This window comes from Leucopleurus acutus (genome assembly GCF_964270905.1).
Source record: "Leucopleurus acutus genome assembly, chromosome: 5".
Taxonomy (NCBI): domain Eukaryota; kingdom Metazoa; phylum Chordata; class Mammalia; order Artiodactyla; family Delphinidae; genus Leucopleurus; species Leucopleurus acutus.
In genome coordinates, this window is record NC_139147.1 from 78,084,589 (window position 1) to 78,108,365 (window position 23,777).

Sequence of the window (23,777 nt, forward strand, 5' to 3'; positions counted from 1 at the left end):
TCTTAGTTATGTTTTTATTGACAATTTTTAAAATTAGGATAATTTTAATGTACGTTTCTAGTGTAACATTTCTAATATGTTTATATCCGGTCTTACTATTTTTGAAAGTTATGTTATCCCAAATGACCCTAGGAAAAACAATCACTTACTTTATGATCCTATACAGATGATTAACCAGACTGGACTTTTTGTTTATTTGTTTTATTTATAAAAGTGAAAGGAGTCATACTTAATTATCTTCTAAGTGTCTTCTTGCTACCAAATTCTAAATCACTTTCTTGGACAAAAGGATGGATGCCCAGGCTAATTCCATGCTATTTTTTTAATCCATTTTGTCTTAGCCCAAATTGCACCAACCTTAGCCTTCCTTTTTATTAAAATTTAAAAATAAATACTATGTTATAGATTTATATAATATGCAAGTTTTCTAATATTTTAGGTCTTTTGGGTGTTTTATCTTACTTCTGTACATGGAATTTTAGTGACAAAACTACTGAGTTTTTTTTTTTTTTAATTTAAAACAGAATTATTGGATTCAATATGGAGGACGACAGGATGAGAATCAGTAAGTTCTCCATTTAGAATGTTTATTTGTAATGAGAAGAAATACTTAGAATCATATTTATTGTAAAGAACTTGGGCTCTATGAAATAGGCAAAGGAATATAATTAGAAGAGCTCTGAACTGGGAATTAGGAGTTCTGCAGTCTGGTCCCAACTCTTCCTGTTATTTCCAAGGCACCTTAAATAATTTATCTTCCTCTCTGGGTCTCATGCTTTTCCTCACATCAAGGGGTTGAATCAGGTGATCTCTAATGGCTAAATGTTCTGTGACTCTAAATCAGAGAAAGTTGGATGCTGTTTTTGATTTTTTAATAGGAAAAAAACAATTAAATTATCTTTTTCATGCTAAATTTTCTTACTGCATTTATTTGAAAGCATCAAGCTCGGAAAGTTTTACAGCAAGCTAAAATATTAAGTGTCATGAACTCAATCAGAAATGAAGAAAATGCAGTTTTTAAAATGATAGATGTCAAAAGTCAGTTTACATGTTCTGAGCATTTCAAGGAGTCATAGAATTTTGGAGTTACACGTTTGAGATTGTCCACTGAAAAAAATATGCACTCTAAAATTGAGAGTTATGGTTTTTGTTTTTGTTTTTGTTTTTGTGGTACGCGGGCCTCTCACTGTTGTGGTCTCTCCCGTTGCGGAGCACAGGCTCGAGACGCACAGGCTCAGCGGCCATGGCTCACGGGCTTAGCCGCTCCGCTGCATGTGGGATCTTCGCGGACCGGGTCACAAACCCGTGTCCCCTGCATCGGCAGGCGGACTCTCAACCACTGCGCCACCAGGGAAGCCCGGGAGTTATGCTTTATTCAGTGGATTTTCTGAGGACTTCAAGCCCGGGAGACAGCCTCTCAGATGGCTCTGAGGGACTGCTCCCAAGAGTTAAGGGAGGAGCCAGGATGTATACGAGTTTTGTAACAAAAGCGGACAGTCAGAATAGCAAAAGATTACTGTTAATTAAAGAAAACAAGACATCCCTAGTTAATTTAGGGTTTACGCTTTTCTATGTATGGGAAGATTTCAAGAGCCTGGGCTCATTGAAATCATTCCTTTGATATGCACCTCAGCTCTCTGGGGCCAGTGTCCTGTGTTTTCCCATCCTAAGTCCCCTCAGGGTGCACCGTTGCGGGGAGGCTGCAGTGCCTGACTGCTTGATGGTGTGTATCCCGTTTCCATCCTCAGTTCCTTCAGGGCTCACCATCAGGGGAGGCTGTAGTGGCTGATGGCTTGACGGTCGCAACATCCTTCATTTACTGATATGGCAGGCAGCATTCTTAGTCCACAAGATCTTGAGGTCCAGGTTATTATCAAAATCAGAAACTGAGGCCCTGACAAGGCAAAGGACTCAGTGTCTCACCATGAAGGACTGGCAGATCCAGACCTTCTTATTCAAAATCTTGTGGTCTTTCACTGAGCTTCAAGGGCTCAACCCCTGGGTGACCTCAAATTATTGCAAGAGATCCAAGAATGTATATGCATATTTGGATTTGCTCAATTTGTATATATTGAAAGGGCATCATGCTATTGTGTGTGTTCACAAGGTTTGACACAAACTCATGTCTTCTATCTTGGAATAGTCGAGAACCGCTACACTCGGACATGATTTATTTCAATTCAACCATCTTTCAGTGATGCGCTCTGTATTCAAGACATATAATACAACACTCTGAGCATTGTAAACATGCACGTGATCATTGTTTCATGCTCTGTTGGTACTCAAAGTCTAATCTCAAGGGGTTTACATTATGGATACAATGAACTGTAATAAAGGTTGCTAAGAAGATTTAGAGAAGTGAAATAGAGCACACTCATTGGGAAAATAGAGAAGAGCTTCATGGAGGCAATGACATCTAATTTGATCTTGAAAGATGTGGACTTGTGAACCACAAAACTATACAATATGAAGTCATAGACTACCTGAGTAAGGTATCCTTTGCCTTTGAACATCTTTATTCGATGAGATATTGCTATTTCAACTTTTTTTTTTTGAATGGACAGGGTCCCTTCAGGAGTGAATGCGGAGGGGGCAGAAGTTCATGGATTACCAGCGCAGAAAAAGTCATCACCCAAGATAGACCGAGACCTAAGAGAGGGTAAGTATTGTTGCACTTTCACTCTTAGAAGGAGGGGAAGGGGAGGCTGGGACTTGGCCAGTTCTTACCCGGATCAGGGCAGAACCCATTTTCATTGAAAAATAAAGAACAGGACTAAACTACTCCAGTTCATAAAATTCTGAAAGCAAGTCTCAAAAACAAGAATGTCTCAGTTGTGTATATCACTACTTTTGGTTTTCAACAAAAGCGCTACCAAATTCACTCACGGGAGTCCTATGAGCTAGGCAGGGACTATATGATCATTGCCGTCCTCAGCTGAGTACCTGAGGCTTGGAGAGGTTACCTGGCTTACTTCTCTCACATTGGAGGGGAGTGCTAGAGAGCATGGAATAGACTGTGTATCGGGGGAACTTGAAGAGACAGGTCACATGGGATATTAGTTAACTTAAGATCCTTGAGGCACATATCTGATCAAGGCTTTGAGAAATCAGTAGAATATAGATTAGATTGACAGAAGTGTGGAGGGAGCCATTCAAGTGGATGAAACAAAGGACACAAAAGGCTCAGAGATGGAGACAGCAGGATATTAGATGCCTGTTTACATAACCTCAGAATGACTGGAGCCACAGGTAGAGTGTTGCCAAACGTAGGTTTTAAATAGAGCCAAACATTGTTGTAATCATAACTTATTAGCAGATTATATTTAATCTGCTAATATTTAGATTAGCAGAATATATTTAAAGTGTAGTACTAACAACAGTAGTAATCCTTAACAATTATTATTACTTCTATATGTTTTACAATTTTCCCAGCATATTTATACACAGTTCATTTTAATACTGGCAGCATCTCCTGTGAGACAAGTGTCCCCCACTTCACAGGTAAGAAAACTGAGGCTCACAGAGATGTAGTGACCTATCCAAAGCCTCAGAGCTTGTAATAGGTTAAGCAGGCTTTTGAATCCAAATCCCGTTTTCTGTTCTTCACCTGATGATGGAACATAGAAGTGTCTAGATATCTGAAATGTATCCCCTATTGATTAAATAATTGCAAGATAAGAAGACGTTTTTCAAAAACCTGCATTGAGAATAAGTACAGTCCCCCTTTCCCCAACAGGAGAGATGTCAGCACATTCCTCTAGTTGATTTGAAAACTTCTGGCTGTCTGCAGCTCTCACATTTCCCAGCCCTTTCCTTCCTCAGCTTCCAAGTCAGTTTGAGGCAGTAAACAGGATAATATGCTCATCTAATCTGACCTGGACCTCAGTTTGTAGTCACCAAGCCCAAGCTATTTTACGAGTGCCAGAGAGCTTCATGGTCAGCCAGAGTTCACGTTGCTTTTTAAGCTGAGAAATCACCCAGGAAGTACATGCCAGTAAGCTGCACTTTGCTGTAAACGTTTGGGAAGCCCCAGGACAGTTGCCAAATTTCAAAGCATTTTTTTCCTGGCTACCAGGGGATCTGATGTCCAGCAACTGACAAAGAAGGCTAATGGGAAGAGTAGAACAGAAAACTACGCAAGACGGAGAAAGGTCATGATTGACTGGGTGGCCAAATTCTATCATTTCTGCCATTGAATGGGCTAATGAATCATAGGATGTTCCCTGGGAACCTACTGGAAAGCCTTCTGTGCAGTCACTAGAGATCAAAATATGGTCTAAATAAAGAACAGTGGTAGACAAGAGGCAAAGTTCCCAATGAGAAAACACTTTCAACATCTTAGTTTGACTGAAAGCAGATGTCAGGGAGGCAAGAAAGGATGCGTGCTTCCAGATAGAATATATTTCAGCTTTTCTCATTTTCCACAAAGAGATTGTCATCTACTCTGGTTACCTAACAGTATTTAGTAGTATTCATACTGGATGTCTCCCGAGCATTAAGATGGGAGTGACTCAGGGCTACTGCACCCCAGAGCGACTCCAGCCCTTGGAATATGCATGTCATCTTATGAAAAACATCTGTCACTTATCCATTCTTCTTTCAACCACCAGTTTTCCAAAAGCCCTGCTCGAGAATAATCCCAGAGTCAGCGGGGGTAGAGTAGAAATAACTTTGAACTTGGAGTCAGGAAGCCTATCTTAGTCTGATGTTCTCCAGAGTGATGGGTAACTAGAGACTCACTCTCTCTGACCCTTGTGGTCCTTTACCTGTAACAGAAGGATAGCAACTCTTTGGAGAGGACGAATATGAAAGTCTTTTGTAAACTGTAAAGGGCGGTGCTCATATAAGGGCTTGTTAGCACACTCCCGTCGTAACTTATATGACCTTGTCGTATTTATGGTAAAATATATCTTCTTGCCATGAGCCATAGGCAGTGAACACAAAAGAGCATTTTCCTGTAAGATTCCTCTTTATTGCAAATGGAGAGTCAGAGCCAGGCACATACTTTATGAATGAGAGAAGAATTAAGTCGTTTAACTAAATCTCCTTAGGCTGTGGTTAAGAGTTGGCTGAAGCTGTCAAATCAGATCCCAGGAACCACAACTTATTGGACTACATTTTTATTTTTATTTTAATGTTTTTCTCTGTCTGTTGTGCTACTAGTCATTTATAGGCTGGTAGACTTGCATTTTTGAATAGCAGGATTTATTTTTCCTTCTACATTTTTGTTTTCCTTTTGGTTAGTGGGTAGGTAGTTGCCTGTTTTTTGTTAAATGGATGTGTGGGAAACCTCTGTATGAAACTCTGTGCTTAGTGGTGGTTGTGCGAGCTGCATGAAAGGCAGATGTCTCTACAGATTCTGCCCAAACCTGTTAGAATTTAGGTATTTTAGACTCTGTGTTGAACTCTGTCCCTTCACCTGATCTTTGTATATTGCTTATGCCATGGTTGGGGAAATTGTCAATATCCCAGTAGCTCTCTTTTAAATATAATCCATTATGCCATATGCTTATTAAGATGTCTCATTCGAACTTAACACAATATACCAGGCACATTTTAACAATTCAGAAATGATCATCATAATAATGGAAAATGCTTATACAGAGCTTAAGCATGGTAGGCATTTTTCTGAATGTTCTAAAATAACTTCTGAAGTCATGTTTTGAAAATAAACGAATATATTTAAAGGGATACACTCTCAATACAGAAAATGAGAAAAACATGGCGGAGTACAAACCAACCTAGTCCACTAACCCTTGATCTGTCTTCCGTTTCTATTCGAATTTTATACTAGAAAATTCTTTCCAGTGAACGTGCAAGTATCTTGTCTTTCTTGTTGAAGGAACGTCTCTCTCTGTGTTTCTGAATGGAAATGGAATATGCCATTCACTTTGGAATATTTGAGGGACGGTCTCAATGTAAACTATATAGATTAGAGCAGCCTTTCCCAGACAAACTGTTTTTTGTTAAGAGGTCCATTCCACGCTGTGAAAAAATTTAGCACAAAGGTAGCAGCTTACAATAACATACACTTACTATCTCACAGTTTCTGTGGGTCAGGACTATGGGGGTAGCTTAGCTGGGTGCATTGCTTCAGGGTCTGTCACAAGGCTCCATCAGGTGATGATCAGGGCTGACGTCTCTTCTAAAGCTGGGAAGCTATCTTCTTCCAAGCTCAGATGACAGAATTCGATTCCTGAAAGCTGTTCTCAGTTTCTTGTTGACTGTTGGCTGGAGGATGCCCTCAATTCCTTGCCGTGTGAGCCTGTCCAATACAGCCACTTGTTTCATCAGACTATAAGCTGAGAAAGCAACAGACTGAGTCAACCAGCAACATAGAAGTTGCAATGTTATGTAACCAATCAAAGACGTGATATCCCATCACCTTTGCCATATTCTATTAGTTAGAGGCAAGCTGCGGGCCCCACCCACACTTGAGGGAAGCAAAGTACACAAACCTATGAGTACCAGGAGGCTGTGACCATTAGGGGCCAACCTAGAGTCTCTCTGCCATAGGAAGGAAGGAGGGAGGAAGGAGGGAGGATGGGAGGGTGGGAGGGAGGGAGGGAGGGAGGGAGGAAAGAAGGGGAAGAGGGGAAGGAAGGAAATGAGGGAAGGAGGGAGGAAACAGGGAGAGAGGAAGGGAGGGAGGATGGGAGGGTGGGAGGGAGGGAGGGAGGGTGGGAGGGAGGGAGGGAGGGAGGGAGGGAGGGAGGGAGGGAAGGAGGAAAGAAGGGGAAGAGGGGAAGGAAGGAAATGAGGGAAGGAGGGAGGAAACAGGGAGGGAGGAAGGGAGGGAGGAAACAGGGAAGGAAGAAAGGGTGGGTATTGTGTTAATTTAAGGGTGAGAACGGCTGCATATTATATTGATATTTAGGAAATTCATAATGCCTGTTCACATATTAAAAGTTCCAAGAAGTCCTCTTAAATTTTGTTTACTCCAGTACTTCCCAAACATATTTGATCTATAAACTCTTTTTTCATTAACAACTTTTCTGTAGAACACAGTTTGAAAAACATTGAATTGTAGGAGCTATATAGATATAGATAGATATAGATATTTATGTATGTATTTTCTGTTCATCCAAAAGATTGATACTAAAACTGGGAGCTTGTGGATATATTCCTGGAATCCAAGAAATTCTGTATTTATAAATGTTGATGGCCATTTAAAAAATTAAGAGGAAAAAAAAATAATAAGAGGGGCAACTAGTGGGTCGTCTGAATAACCCCTTATAGCCAAGGACTGCCATGAGATTTCATACCTCAGTGGGTATGGATGCAGTTACCATCACATTGGCATCGGTTAATAACACTTCAATGATCAAAGACTAATAAGAATTGAAGTAGGACAAACTTATGAATAATGTATTAAGACCAGATGAAGGCTAAAATTCATTATGGTCCACTAAGATTCCACAGTAGTTTCAACAGAGAAAACTTGTAGTAGAATGAGTCATCACACACCAAAAGCACTCTGAGGAATGCTGGCTCAGAAGAACCAGGGCCAGATCACTCATTAGAATATTCATGTGGAACATTGCTTTTTAGTTTCCACAAAATAACATTAACCATTTTATTAATATTGTTAATTTGAATTTAGCTGGTTTTATGGTCTTGCTTTTATTTAATCTTGTAAATTGGTTTGGGTATAATAGTTGTATGAAGCTATAAAAATAAATACTGTACCTACAGTTTTATGATTGCAAACATGGAAGTAAAACTGCAGTACAAATAATTCACTGAAGCTTCTTAGGGAACTTTTGCTTTAACAAATAACCATACATTACTCAAGATTGAGAAACACTGTCCCATTATTTTAATATTCCATTAATCGTGGGCTGTACTAAGTCTTTTATCCCAACCGGACTAATAACATTCAGTGCCATTCCCTAGTTTGACTAATCTGTTTTAAAGCCAAAGAGTAGACATCAATTTCAGTTGTCTCCTTCTCCTTCAATGATGTGTTTTAGACCAGTGTGCTGGTGACCATTGCCCAACTGGGGGGGGATGGGAGGAGCCCTCCTCACCCCCGTGCCCTCCATGGTGAGCTGCCCTTGTTGACAGGCATCAGGTCCCTTAGGAGGAATATTATAAAGAGGAGAAAAACAAGTTTTACTTTTCTATTCAGTTTTCTGCTTCAAGGTGTTTGTACTTTGCTACATTGGAAGATTTCCTCACCATCAGAGGCTTTGTCCGTCCGTCCTATTCTCTATGAGGAAAGAACCATGTCAGGTCTAGATTTTGTAATTTCGCCACCAAAACATAGCCCCAAAGCATCATGCTTTGAAGAGCCAATATGGAGCTAATTTTAGAAAGTTGTAAGCTCTGTCCAGTGAGGGAGAAGGTGCCTACAGGAAACTCTCCTGTGGGGGAGAGAGCAGAGAAAAAGAGATATTCCAAAAGTCAGACCATCCAGAGTCAGTAGGCGGTGGAAAGAAGACTGGAAAGGAGTCAGGTGACTTGGTTATGACTGTCCTGATGGGCATTTATTCCCTGAGTTACTTGGTGAAGGTTTTGCTCTAGATACCGGTGGAACTGAGGACACAAACATGTCGTCAAATAATTTATTTCTCTCTTTGTTTCTTTCTCTTTTTTCGATTGTTTGGTTGTCCTGCTATCTCTTTAAAAAGTCTTTACCTACCCTGAGGTCATGTCATCCAGTAATTGCATAAGATGTTGTGGCAGAGGTAGGAACCCAGGGCTGTGGAGAAGGGAGGGGCCCACTGCTGAGAAAATTCTGGAAAGTCTTCAGCGAGAAGAATCCTATGAGATGCCCAGTCTGTTTTGCAGGATCATCCCTGGAATCAAGTGGGAAAAAAAATAGCTTATCAATCCCCAAATCCTATACAAATGTAATATATTAATTACAACATCATGGGGAAACCTGGTAGCCAGACATCTGCTTTTTTCTTGAATCCATATTGCATTTCTCAGGCTTCCAGATTTGTAATTTGTCTTTGCGTTCCTAAATATTCGTGAGGAAACTGACTCCTGAACTGCACATTGAAAGCTGTTGGGTGTTCTGTGCTTCCCGCCTTGGGGACAGAGGTAACAAGGACAACCATGTGTTTTGTCCCTGCAGGTGGCCCTCTGCTCTATGAGAACATCACATTCGTCTACAACTCCGAGCAGCTGAACGGGACTCAGCGCGTCCTCCTGGATAACGTCCTGTCAGAAGAACAGTGCCGGGAGCTGCACAGCGTGGCTAGTGTGAGGACCGGAAACCCTGCTGTGCTGATCTGGCCTGAGCATGAAAGAGCTTTGGTCCTGGACTTACTTGGAGCCAGGAAACCAGGCCTGAAACGTTACTTTCTTTAGGAGAAGGACATTGATTGTGGAAGCACTTTCATAGCCTTTGGGTTGGGGTGATTGTAGTTTTGTCCAGCTCTGGACATAGCTCTTGGGTCTGGAAGAGCTAGAGGCTTCATTCCTAGGACAACTGTATCCAGCATGTGCCCTGCCTATCATATAAAGTCGCTGGGAAAAGTCTCTTTATTTTTATCAATAATTAATCAATATATTAATTATTTATGTTCTACCTATTTCTACAGAAAGCAGTGGCGCCATTTTATAATGAAAATGCGGGGTGAAAGTTAAATAAAGATGCCTCTTTTGGTTGGAAGAATTAATGATACCGGAATCCTAGAATAAAATGGAGACGGTTCTGAGTATTGACTTTTGTTCTCAGCTTTCTGGCGGTCAAGGCAGAAAGGGAGATGGGATGAATTCGTTATCCTCATTAATAAAGCACCTTGTATTTTGCTTCTAGGGAATCATGCTTGTTGGTGATGGATACAGAGGAAAAACTTCACCCCATACACCCAATGAAAAGTTTGAAGGTGCAACCGTCCTGAAAGCACTCAAAGTAAAACTTACCTTCTTTTGGATTTGAATTCCTAAGGGTCAACCCAGGATCTTCTGGGAATGGCAGATACAGGGAAGAGAAGGGTTTAAGATATAGACCTATCAGCTCACTGAAGGGAGCAAGTAGGAAATGGCAGCTTCATTGTTTTTAATCACTCCTTCATTCCTCCATTCGGTCATCAATTGATCAAACTCTATTTCCTAGATTGGCATCTGACAAATAATACACAACCCCCTTGTCCTCAAGTAGCTCAAGGTCCAATGGTGAAAACGTACTCAAAAAAGTTATCAGTCTGTACTGCGAGAGGTGTTTTTGTAGAAGAGTGAGGAGAGTGTTCTGAGAGGAGAGGAGAGGGATAATTAGCTCTCAACTTTCCCTCATTTTCCTAAACCAAATCCGCAAGTCTGTAGTAGTATTCCCACGAGCCAACAGAGAGATGAGCATCCTATATTGGCTTAATAAAACCTAGCATCTGTTTTCCTCCAGCCTTCCAATCAACCCAGTGGTTTCTAATATTCTTCTTTTTCTTCAGTTTGGTTATGAAGGCCGAGTCTCCCTGAAGAGTGCCCGTCTGTTTTATGACATCAGCGAGAAGGCTCGAAAGATTGTCGAATCCTATTTCATGCTGAACTCAACCCTGTATTTTTCCTATACACACATGGTCTGCCGCACAGCCCTGTCTGGTGAGATTCCAGAATCTGAACATGTTCCCTTTTACCCACAGTGAAATGAGAAAGAAAACAATGCAGAACAAAGCTCTATGAACATGTCAGACTAACGGTTCAGAAGAGTCCTACATTTCTAAAACAAAAGAAGCTCACTCACTCTCATTTTTCCCTTCCCTCTTTTTCTACTTTGCTGGTTCCCTAAAGTATTAGAAGACCATCACGCTGCCTATTTTCCCTTTCAAATCCATTTCTTCTGCTTGCTACAATCACACAGAAAAATACTTTCTGCTCTAGGTTTCACTTTTCAGGGTTCAAGAACCTGGAAATTACAGTCACCATTATGCCCACCAGCATTGAGGGGAAGCATAGAAGATAAAAAGGATTGTTGAAAGAAATGTTTTCAAAAGGCAGAGACCTCCTCACTCCCTGGCGTCACTGTTTTTTTCTCTACATCTTCTCTTCTATACCCTCCTGAGGAGGAGGGGGGGAGAGAATGTCACAGAAGTAGACTTTTCCACTTGTGAACCTTCAGCTGCATCAAATCTTTTCTTTTCTTTTTTTTTTTTTTTTTTTTTTTTGTGGTACGCGGGCCTCTCACTGCCGTGGCCTCCCCCGTTGCGGAGCACAGGCTCCGGACGCGCAGGCCCAGCGGCCGTGGGTCACGGGCCCAGCCGCTCCACGGCATGTGGGATCTTCCCGGACCGGGGCATGAACCCGCGTCCCCTGCATCGGCAGGTGGACTCTCAACCACTGCACCACCAGGGAAGCCCAAATCTTTTCTTTTTGACGTTTGCATTTTATCCTCATCCTTTGACTGCCCCACACAAAGTACAGCCCATGAAATGCAGGGAATTTCTGCATGTATATTTATATCGGAGAACTTTTATAGCTGAAGAGACAGGTGTGACTTGCCTACAGTTTTTTACATCAAGTTCATATCGAAGCAGGACCAGAGTCTCTTCACGGTGCTTGCCCAGCGTTCTTTAGCCTGCTCTGAGTTCTGATCCTCAGATTTGCAAGGGGCACCAGCCACAGGAGAAGACAGATTGCCAGCTTTGCTCTTGGAGGTTACGGCATTCAATTTCTCATGCTTCCCTGTTCCCTTTTCTGGCAGGTCAACAGGATAGAAGAAATGACCTGAGTCATCCCATCCATGCTGACAACTGCCTGTTGGATCCAGAGGCCAATGAATGCTGGAAGGAGCCTCCTGCTTACACATTCCGGGACTACAGGTACCGCCAGCATCTGATTCAGAACCAAGCTTTTGCCCAACAGTTATCAAAACCCCATGGAAACTAGAAAGCTGATCTGTTTTGCTTGTCATCACATTCATCTCAATGAAGCAGAAATGCTCAAATAATCTTCTGAAGCGGCTGCCACAACTGAGAAGTGATTTCAGCATATCATATTTTTATCTTAAAAATCCCTGCACGATTTGTTGCATCTTATTCCACAGAATGCCCATTTTGTTTTAATATAAAAAGTAAATTTTATGGGTTTTTTTCTCACTTGGCTTTTATTTAAACATATTCCTTGTGGTATATGTATTAATATCTCAGTCTGAGAACACAGGGTGTGCATCTCAGCAGGCATAAGGGATCACAACACATCATTTATCTATGTCTGCATTTTGTAAGTAAGAAACTGAAAACTCAGGACAAAAAAGTTTTGTCTTATTGAATGATATTTTACTGTGTAAAGAGTCAGTTGTAGTCATCATGTATATAACGTGTCTATTATTACTACACTGTGCTCTATACAAACATGTTTATTGAGCGCCCCCTATCTGCAAGACTTGGATACACCCCTTAGATCTCTCCAGCTACTTACGGAAAAAATACATCCTTTTGAGTTACTAGTATAAAAGGAAAGAACAGAGTTTTAGATTCTGTGGGCGAGATCAAAGGGCTAGATTAAACCTAGCTAGATTTTATTTGGAGGAGGTGAAATGATAGATGAAGTTTGACATATAATTAAAACTTTAACCTGAGTGGAATAAATAAATACTTCAGGGTTATGACCCTACATCTGATCTTACTCTTGAAGGTTAGGAGGGTCAATCATTTTAACGTTTAGTTCAGAGGAAACTTACTAATCAGGCTGGTCAGTTCATGCCCAGTCTGCAGTGTTCTGCGGTGATGTTGTGTAGTCATATAAGAGTACAAATTGCTTCCCTTTCTTCTTACAGTGCTCTCCTATATATGAATGATGACTTTGAAGGAGGCGAATTCATATTCACTGAGATGGATGCCAAAACTGTGACCGTAAGCAAGCCTATTCTTGCAAATTTATCTAGCATTTTTAGTCTCAATTTTGCCATTTTCCAAAGACTGCTGGATTTCAAATATTTCTGAGCTTGAGAATTCATGAGGTGGAGAGAGATCCAGTAAATGTATACATTATAAAATGTTAGAAATGGAATCATCAATAAAAATCTTCTTTTCCTTTCTACAGATGGGTAATTTAAAGAATATATATTAAGGATCATATAGTTAGTTTTTGTTAGACTTAGAATTAGAACCTAGGTCTTCTGATTCTTTGCCAAGTAATCTGATGGGAACCTAAAAACACCTATTCTTAAATCACCCACGACTATGACAAGTCAAATGACTCTACAGAATGGCTTTCAAGTACCCTGGTGCTCTGTATGTTAGGTGAGCATTGGCTTCCATACCCCTCATTATCCAAATTATGATATGTGTGTGTATATATATATGTATACATATATATATATATATAATTCTGATGGTAAGTAAACCTATACTTGAAAATTGATATATACACATTCACACAGACACACATGTGTTATATATTCATACTTTGGATGAGATTCTAAACACACCTTCGTAGATCAAAAATCAAAAGTTAAACTCAACCACCATCTTCCTAAGCAAACTAATGCCTTTGGACAACCAGCCTACTGAACACATATAAACTGTATAGCCAGAATCTTTGGTTTTTAAGCCGAACAGCATATGCCATGGTAGAAAAAAGAGGTTTTCCGATTGAGGAGATAATTGAATTATAAGTAGATTATGAGATATCTCTTTCCTCTATACAAAATCAAAATAGTTGAGACATGTATGTGATAGATTTCAAGGATTTTGCATTATGTAAGCTATTTCCACAACTTTTTTCTGCGTTTTATTTCTTTCCCCTCTTATTTTGTACCCTTTTCTTGGTCTCATTCATGGTGTACTACCAGGGTGTAAGCAAATGATATAAAAACGATGTATTACTGGATTTAAAGGGAAAACCTATGGGAATTCTGGTTAAAATTGTCCAGAAACATTGATCTAATTAAGAACAATATTTCATACACTTTAATGTACTGTATATTTAAAAGGTCGTGATGCCTCACACTCTTTTTTGTAAAAAGCTTAAATATTATCATGGGAGTATTTTGATGCTTCATGATTTGGGAAATTAAATCAAGACTGATGATCCAGGCTCAGTTTAAATGCCAATACAAAAATATCAACTTTTGAAAAGCCTCTGTGCAGAAAGCATTTGATTTCTGAGCTCTGCTAACCGGTTCAAAACTGCTTGAATCTCACACAATTGGAAAGAAAATCAGGCAGGTGGTTGAAAAGATTTCTTTGCTTCTGCGCCATCTAGTGGCCATATTTGGAAATGTTCAATGTTTGAAAATAAGTAAGGCAGGAATATTATTGATATGTATGAATCATAAATGAATCATTAAATATGTGTGAATTCACCAATTTTTGAATTAAAATTAACTGTAATTCTGCTTTTTAAAGATGTGAAAGCAGATACTACTTCTCTTTAAAAGATTTATACTTTTAAGATAAAGATGCAGCTATTTTTAAAAGTACTGAATCTAACCACCACCATCCCCTAAAAAAGTAAAACTAATTTAAACAATGTTTTAACGAAAAAGCTCCAAGTTGAGAGATCTATTTTCAAAAATTAGTTCTACTTCAGATTAATGCATATGGTAGCGTTTTGGGAGCATTTTGTAGATAATTAAAATTCTTAGTTAACCAGTGCCAATAACAAAGAGAAATGGACAGTTTTCCTTTTCAGTTTTCCCTCCCTTGATTCTGGAGGGAAAATGGGAGCAGGGAAATGCCCCAGCTTTGTGCTATGCAAGGAATAGTCTCCTAAGTTCTTTACTTTGGAAAAATCTGGAAATTGTATAATTACTGAACGGTGGCTGAAGATTTACATTTATTCAAGGCAAGTACAGCACAAAGCCTTCTCTGACTTTAATCATCAGTTAGATGCAAATCAAAAGGAATTTTCTTTCATCATACTTGGAAGAGCCATGGATTATTTTCGACAGCAGCATATTTGTGAAACTTGGGTATTTCGTTATTTTGGTTTCTCTGTGCAAGTTTGAAAAAGATAAAATCCAATGAGTTCCATTTGCTTCATGAAAAACTAAACTCAGTGGGGCTGTGTTCCAAACGTATGTTTACAATCATTTAAACTTCAGAATACATTTTCCCTTAGAAGCAATGTCATTAGTGGAGCTTGTTTATTCCTCCGCATACCTGATCTATGAGAGGTGATGCTCTCCATTTGATAAGATTAGTCCTTTGTGACTCCACGTACCTGCAACCAATCCCAACTGCTTCAGGCAATGGATAGCTTCTTTTCCCAAAGTTCTTCATGTGTAAACATATTTTCAATTCTTCCATCAGAGACAAAGCATTAAATTGTTCCCACAGCCTCTCTTTAGTATTGTAAGATGTTGATGCCAAGACTCTAATCACGTAGAAGCAATGGCAAGCACGTGTGGATAAGTAAGCCCTTGACCAGCACCAGGGAATGAGCAGCTCAGAAAATTTGAAATTAGATCCTAAAGCCATGCATATAGGAAGGCTTTCCTGTCCTGCTTCATATGTCTTCTAGTATTAGTTAACTTGCTGTTTCTGTGTGAAAATGCACAACAAATTCCTGCTCCAGAAACACAAAATTGGATTGATGCTGGAGGCACCAGTAACTAGGAACCTAGATTCACATCAGAAAGTCACTTTGATGAAGCTGCTTGAGAAAAGCAACTCTCTCTAGCAAAGACAAATCAACTCCTCAATTATCGTGAACAGAAGAGTAACCCAGAAAGTGACTGCTTTTCTCTGCTCTTCCTTTTAACACACACACACACACACACACACACACACACCCCGCGCACACACACACACACACACACACACACACACACACACACACACACACCCCGCGCACACACACACACACACACACACACACACACACACTCCTCAGGATCTTTGACTACTCCGCTTACCTTTGACCTTCCACAAGTTCGTCACACAGTCTGGGAGTACCTACGTTAAGTAGCGTCCAAGGACTTCAGGAAATCTTCCAAATATTCCTCCTGAAGCTGGCAGTGGAAAAACTTAGCCGATCCCATTTTATGGTGAAGGGGACCAAAGGTTCTTCTAATGGTCATGTATCAACTCAAGTCAATTCAGAAAATAGCTAGTTAGAACTGGTCCATCTTATCAAATAGTACAACGATTGGTGCCACTTTCTTGCTTTTATTTCTAAGCTGTACTATGGAATAAGTCAGGTTTCTGTGTTTCCCAAGAAAGAAAAATGAACTCTGCTTAGAGCAGACACTTTATTCACGGAAGCAAGACCCCTAATATTCCATTGCTTCAGCTTACTCAGTTTGGAGAGCCTGCTTGTTTGATCTAATGCTCTGGCTCAGGGCCCCCAGCAGTGCCTCTTTCCCTTCTACCCTGTCCTGCCTAATCATTAGTGGACAGCTCCATCTGAGCCAAGCTTGGAAGGACTGTGCCCATCATTCCAGAGCCCTGGAGGCCATGGAATTGGTCACCTGAAGGGGTGGTGTGTTCTGATTCCTGGAGGTATGAAAACATTGGCTGAGGACTACTGGGCGGGAATATTGTAACAGGAATTAAAGTATCACATGGGATTAGACTTGACTTTTAAAAAATTTTGTATTATGAGAAGTTCACAAACCATAAATGCACAATAAGGAATTAGAAAGGGTGCATCCAAGGAACCACTACCTAGGTCAATTATAAGAATTTACCAGCACTCTACATGTCCCCTTGATTTGTTTTTGCCATTCCACAAATATTAAATGTACATCTACTTAGGCCAGATGTTGTGCTAGTGCTAAAATTAGAGACGTGAATTAAAAGAGAGAGCCTTTGCCTTCATGGAGTTTACCAGCCACCAACATAGCATGTATTGAGCGATTACCATTTGCCATGGACTGTGCCAACCGTTTTACCTGACAACTTTATTTTCTGAATTAGGTATTGTTTTGACCTTATCTTTGTTTTACAGTCGAGGAAATTGAAGCAACTTTCAACCCCAGGATTCCATTAGAAGGATAGAGAAGAGGGATTGTAGAAATGGTAACAGTATAGGAATTGAGAGTCAAACTTTCACTCTCTTTCTCAGGCCTCTATAAAACCAAAGTGTGGGCGTATGATCAGCTTCTCATCTGGAGGAGAGAACCCGCATGGGGTGAAGGCAGTCACCAAGGGCCAGAGGTGTGCTGTGGCTCTGTGGTTTACCTTGGACCCGCTCTACAGAGAATTGGTGAGTTTCTGACCCACCCAGAAAGCCACTGAGACATCCTACAGACCTGCTTCATGAACTGATTTATCGGAAAAGCCCGTTTGATCCATAACCCTTCAGGGATCTTAGAGATCATGGGGAAAAAATCAAACCCAAACCAAACCAAAACAAAACAAAAACTTTTACAGAATCCTTTCTGTCTGGTTTCCAACACTGGCTCTGTTTTCTAAGCAAGAACAAATTTTGTTAATCAGATCCGTAACCTAGCAATTACACATTTGATGTTTGTAGGATGAGTTTGAGGAAAAGAAGGGCTATGAATGCAGTTCTCAATCAGATGAGTTCTTAGAAGTGAAGCTTTGCAGAAATAGGCATCACAGCCATATTTGGCAGTCTCTAATTAGTCTTGAGTTTATTAATAAATTGTCGCATCGAGAGAGAGGAATCATTTTTTACTGGTCACTGGGAAGACTGATTTGTTTTCTCAACAAATCCTTTAAAAGTTTACTGAATAATTTATGAAACATATGTAGAAGAGGGTGAGGACACCTGAAAGTTTATCATTTACTACTATTAAATTAAATATTAAAATGTTGTTATTATCCTATTGGAAGTAGCTAAGGATACTTAGCCCGGGTAATAGACCGTGATCACATCCTTCTGGATGCTGTGGGCAGAGATTATGGTGTCTGTCTGTGAGGCTGCAGAGGGATAAATTAAGACCTCTGGATACAAGCCCCTGGGAGGAAAATCTAGGCTCAACATAAGGAATAACTTTCTAATCGTCAGCACTATTTGGTGGACTCGTCTTCTTTGGAAGTATTGAGTTTCTTGTCACTGGACGGCTCCAGTCAAAGCCTCAGCAACTGCTTGGCATGGAACACTGAACCTGAACCTGAACCTGAAACTTCATGGCAAGGGCTAAACCGGATGACTTCAAAGTCTCCTCCAGCCTTGAGTCTTAATGAAGCTATGAAATTCTAGTGTTGAAAATGGCATTCTAACCAAATTTCCTCTTTACATCCCTAAATTGAATCCAATTTCATCAGAAACTTTAAAATGAGTTTCTCTTTCTCATATACTTTTTGCCATCAAACCTGACTCAGTTTTTAAGCCATATCCCCTAAGCATTCTTTCATATATTTCACAAATGTTTATGGAAGATCTACTCTGTGCCTGGAAAACTCACTAGGTAGGCCCTGGGGGTACACAGTTGAACAAAGCATAGCTTTGGCCACGAGGAGCTTGGAAAGGCTGAAAAGCAAATGACGGGGAGAAAACAGCAGTCTGCGTTTGCAGGGGGATAGCAAGGAAGACTTACGTATATAAGCGCAATCCTAAGAGGGCAGAGAATGATAGCCAGCCACAGAAAGAGAAAAGAATGGTCCTGACAGAGGGAGCAGAGCAGGGAGAGATCTGAAAACTTCACTTCCTTCACCTGTAATTCCTCTCTCCTCCTTTGTCTCCACATCCACAATGTCAGCGTTCCTCCACATTACTCCTTCTGGACTAAGGAACGTAGGTACCTGAGTACGCAGTGCAGCTATCACATTGTTGAAAAATTGCCTCGCCCTTTTTTCTCTTTAGTGTTTAATTCAATAAACATTTAACCTGTTTTATTATTCATTACCTCAGCCCTCTCTCCCAAGATATTTTTTATATCTAAATAAGCTAACACAAAGTTCTCTTTGAGCCTTGCTAACCTGGCAAGTACAGAGTTAAGAAAGTTCTTCAATCTCCAGGCTGTGGCGACATCTAGTGGTCACAGACGAAAATGACCAGAGCCTCTGAGGCAACTGCTAGAAAATTTTGCCTATGACGTGATTCCCAGACTTTGGGAATCAATTGGCGATCTTTACAAACTATTGACATTTTGTCTACCACCCTTGGAAATTCTGGGTTAATTGATTTGGGCTGTAACCTGAGTGTCGGAAGTTTTAAAAGCTCCCCAGGTGATTTCAATGTGCAAAAAATCTTCAGAGTCCCTGAGTTAGGCGTCTGCTCTCAGGTTGAATCCCTGGGGAAAGAAAGCCTGCCTATCAATACATCATGAGAACTGGCAGACTTCCATGCTCATAGATTACTTTAAAGGCACTGAATTCTCAAAGAGTATTTAGCAACATACACCGGTAAGGATGCCCAATATTAGAAGCTTCAGTTGCTTGTATAGAGACTTGCAGCTCTTAAACATCTTTCCTCTCAGGACGTACGTGACAACAGTCTCCTGTGCATTCAGATTGCAACATTTTGTATCTACATCAGTTTGCTAATCAGCAAGATGTTCTCCCCATATTCATAAAAGTAATACTCACCCATTTTATTTGGACATCAAGACAGTTTAGTTTTCTGTTATTCAGTATATTTGGTCCTTGTAGGTGCCTTTTGGTCAACATTATGCTCAATTACAAGCTCATGAATACAAGAGGCTTTGTTTCCAAGTCATAAAATGTTCTTTATATAACTTACTATGCTGGATATTGTGCTAGGGACTACCTATAGGAGATACAAACTAGATAAGACATAACTTTTATTTTCAGGGAGCTTAAAGTCAAAGTGAAGAGATAATACAGGGGCCTGAGTAATAAAAGCATAGCAAAGTTCAGTAGGAATTATTAGAGGCAAAAATGCATGGTGGGGACTTCCCTCATGGTCCAGTGGTTAAGAATCCGTCCTGCAATGCAGGGGACACTGGTTCAATCCCTGGCTGGGGAACTAAGATCTCACATGCCGCGGCCCATACGCCACAACTACGGAGCACACAGGTCACAACTAGAGAGCCCGCAGGCCACAACTAGAGAAGCCCATGTGCCGCAATGAAGAGCCGGCACACTACAACGAAAGATCCCACATGCAGCAACTAAGACGAGACACAGCTAAAAATAAAATTAATTAATTAAAAAAATGCATGGTGTTTAGGGAATAGAAAGAGGAAACCAGGAAAGGCTTCATTGAGGAGATGGCATTTGACATGAGCCTTAAAAGATGAGCATGATTTCCTTAGGGAGAGATATTTTAGACAGGGACAGCCCTTCATCCACTTCTGTATTTATTCATCAACTATAATACTCCCTTGCCAAATGTGTTGAGCTTTTCTGGACACAGGAAAAACAACAGTGACCAAACATGACAAGACTCTCTGCTTTCATGGAGCTTACCTTCTAGTGAAAAAAGACAACAAATAAGTAAAAGAATAAATAACTGAGGGATTTTCAGATAGTGAGAAATGATGTGTGGGAAAGAGAACAAGGCAACTGATCTGAGAGTAAAAAGAGCCGGGGGTGAAGTGTGAGGGGCCTCCAGACAAGTGACAAGAAGAAGCTAACCGTGGTAAAGGTCTTCGGAGGAGTATTCTAGGGGGAGAAGAGGTTGTAAAGGCCCAGAGACAAGAAGGAGCACAGAAGAGTCAAGAAGCAAAGAAATCCAGGGTGGCCAGAACAGGGCATGCAAGGCGGAGAGCGGGCTGAAAAGAGGGCACAGAGGAGGCGGCGATCGGATGGACAAGCTGCTCAAGAAATATGAATTCTGCTCTAACTGTACAGGGGACGCCATATTCCTTCCTCACCTCCTCCAGCCCCAGGAGTTACAGGAGAGGAAAGATTACTGTAGCTAACGCGTTGTAGACTAGAGTCATGATAAAGACGGTGAAAGGATGTGGGCAATTGGAGATGCCATTTGGAGGTAGACCAGCTGGGCCTGTTGAAGGATTGGTGTGGGGATAAGAGAAAGCATAGGATACAGTGGAAGCATCCTTTAAATCCTAGGGGCACTTAACCTGGACTAGGATGAGGAAGTCCTTCTCAGAGTGCTGTGTTCAGAGACCTTGTGGTAAGTCAGGAAGGTGGAATGTAAGGTGAGGCGAGAGGGGAAGACAAGGTGAGCTGAAGAAGAGAGAAAAGTCAGAGTCCTTATAAGCACATCAAGGAGGTGGGACCTGGAGTCTTCCCTGGTGGTGCAGTGGTTGAGAATCCGCCTGCCAATGCAGGGGACACGGGTTCGAGCCCTGGGCTGGGAGGATCCCACATGCCGCGGAGCAACTGGGCCCATGAGCCACAACTACTGAGCCTGGGCGTCTGGAGCCTGTGCTCCGCAAGAAAAGAGGCCGCGATAGTGAGAGGCCCACGCACCGCGATGAAGAGTGGCCCCCGCTCGCCGCAACTAGAGAAAGCCCTCGCACAGAAACAAAGACCCAACACAGCAAAAATAAATAAAATAATAAACTCCTACCCCCAACATCTTCTTAAAAAAAAAAAAAAAAAAAGGCGTCCCTGGTGGCGCAGTGGTTGAGAGTCCTCCTGCCGATACAGGGGATGTGGGTTCGAGCCCCGGTCCGGGAAGATCCCACATGCAGCAAAGCGGCTGGGCCCGTGAGCGATGGCCGCTGAGGCTGCGCGTCCGGAGCCTGTGCTCCGCAACGGGAGAGGCCCCAACAGTGAGAGGCCCGCGTACCGCAAAAAAAAAAAAAAAAAGAAGATCCGACCTGGAGCGTGAAGCAATGGGAACCCACGTGAGGGTTGTGAGCAGTGAGCAGGAAAGGGTGGGGATCATGATTCAAGCGCAGAGAGTCCATCAGAAGCACGTGGGGGGGGGGGGGAGGGTGTGAAACAGATCAGTTTGGAAGCTGCCGCAGTAACTGAGTTAAGAGATGATGAGAGCGTAAACCCATGGTCCTCAAGCAGGAGTGATTTTGCGTCCTGTACGGCACATTTGGCAACATTTAGAGACACGTTTGGTTGTCACGACTTGGGGCCAGGCATGTGCCACTGGTTACCTGTAGTAGGCAGAAGCCAGCGATGCTGCTAGACATCCTACAATGCACAGGACAACCCACCCAACAGAGTTATCTGCTCCAACACGTCAGCCGTCAAGGCTGAGAAAACAGTGGCCTGAAGTAAGGCGACAGTATGTGCACTGAAAAACAGAGGGGGCAGAACAGAGAGGACTGGTGACTTATCAGATCCAAGAAACCCTGGTCAGGCTTTGGGGGCAAATGGGGGAGCAGTGGTGGTCTCTACGGAGAGAAGAAATATGTGAAGAGGACAGAGTAGGCCTGTGGGGGAGAAAATGGTGAATTCAGCTTGAACACTGACCTGGAGAACTGAACTGGAGATCTCTGTGGGACCACAAAGTAGCAAGGGAAGCCAGCAGTTGAATATACAAGATTGCTTGGCAAGAGAGCAATCTTGGAAAGTAATTGCTCAGGACATAGGGAAGTTAAGAGAAGGTACCCGGGTAGGGATGGAGATGAGGTTTCATTCTTAGCCAGATTTAGCACCCATCCATGTACAGATGGATGCCTGGAAGTGTTGAGGAAGCTTCTGCCACTGATTAGTATGCTTGTAACAGCAGTGTGGAAATTGTCTTTTTTTGCAGGAGCGAACACAGGCTGATGAAGTGATTGCGATCCTGGATCAAGCACAGCAAGGGAAGCACAAACCAAAGGTCAACCCCAGAGATGAGCTATGAAAACGAGAGAAAGAGTGTTCTATCAGATATTTATATAAATTGTTAATCTTATGAGAACCTTTTTATTTTTGTACAGAGCCATGGTATATACTAACAGGTTACTATGAGTCACCAGATCTCCCTTCTGTGCCTAAGGGTGCTTGCTTTGCTTTGCCCCTCTCCGTCTTTGTGTCTTGGTTTTTCAGCAGGTCATCTCTCAAAGCCCAGTCACGCCCTCCCCACCACACACGCACACGCACACACACACACACACACACACAATTCATTTGCTGTAGATCCTAAAACTCAAGCAGAAAGAGTAAGTCCATTCTTGGCGAGACAACAGCTCCCAGACATGCCCACGTCTAAAGTCAGCATGTGATTTGAACTCAGAAGGCCTTCCTGGCTCTGTGCCTTTCAGCCACCATCTCTCCCAGGGCTGATGGCCATGAGTTTGAGTCTGAGGAGTCTCTGGTGAGGTCAGATCTGCTTCAGGTATTGCTGGCTTGAGGGCCCCCAAGCTCTGCAAAGGAACAACTCTGATGAGGACGGCGTGAGACGGGCGAGCTCAGCCTTCCCAGGGCCTGGGTGGAGTTTGTGACTCTGGTGTTTTCAGCAGAGAGCACCCTTACACTGGAAACTTCAATTCGCCCTGCAACCGGGTGCCAGAAAGGACTGCCCGAGGAGTTGTGTCTTTAAAAAGGTTGTACAGGGGTTGAAGTGGCATGGCTCTTCATCCCAGTGACTTTGGAAGGAAATCTTTAATCCCACCTGCATCAGGGCACCATGGCCACGTTGCCTGAGAGTGGGCTCCACTGTTGAGAAGGTGTGTTTTGTTCTTCAGGAAGAATAAAATGGATTTCTGATTGATTCCACTCTCCACCTGCATATATTTTGGGGGCCCCTTCTCTTTGGTGCTCTCCAGCTCACGGATTTTAGTTCTTGTATCTGATTTTTTAAATAAAGGGAGCCTTCTTTTAATATTTGGCATTTATTTTTCTTCCCCCAAATGTTTCGTTTGTCTCCAGGTAATGGTTTTGTGATCCCCCAGGAGCTTTGGGGACCACCCGGGGCAACACTGGGCCATGGCTAGCTTTGCTGGCAGGTGCTTTGGGGCCGCAAGAAGGTGGGAGCATTACTTGTGAAGAAACAGATGGTTAGCAAACAGGTGTTAATCCAGAGAACATCTGGTCCTTGGTGTGAATTCTAAGGAAGACACTGCAGAGGCAATGTTTTGGGGGGTGGGGACTGAGGTT

At 41.9% G+C, this 23,777-nt stretch overlaps 1 protein-coding gene across 1 annotated transcript in view; it reads left to right on the forward strand.

The window, feature by feature from the left end:
• P3H2 (prolyl 3-hydroxylase 2) overlaps positions 1-23,487 on the forward strand; it is a 160,194-nt gene extending 136,707 nt beyond the window's left edge. Inside the window, exons 7-15 of the mRNA XM_082840146.1 lie at positions 525-565; positions 2,565-2,659; positions 9,086-9,213; positions 9,773-9,868; positions 10,401-10,551; positions 11,651-11,768; positions 12,725-12,800; positions 16,960-17,100; positions 22,450-23,487. Of these exons, the coding sequence (XP_082696272.1) occupies positions 525-565; positions 2,565-2,659; positions 9,086-9,213; positions 9,773-9,868; positions 10,401-10,551; positions 11,651-11,768; positions 12,725-12,800; positions 16,960-17,100; positions 22,450-22,542 (939 nt within the window). The 3' untranslated portion in view covers positions 22,543-23,487. The remainder of the gene's footprint in view (positions 1-524; positions 566-2,564; positions 2,660-9,085; positions 9,214-9,772; positions 9,869-10,400; positions 10,552-11,650; positions 11,769-12,724; positions 12,801-16,959; positions 17,101-22,449) is intronic.
• The last annotated feature ends 290 nt before the right edge of the window (positions 23,488-23,777 follow it).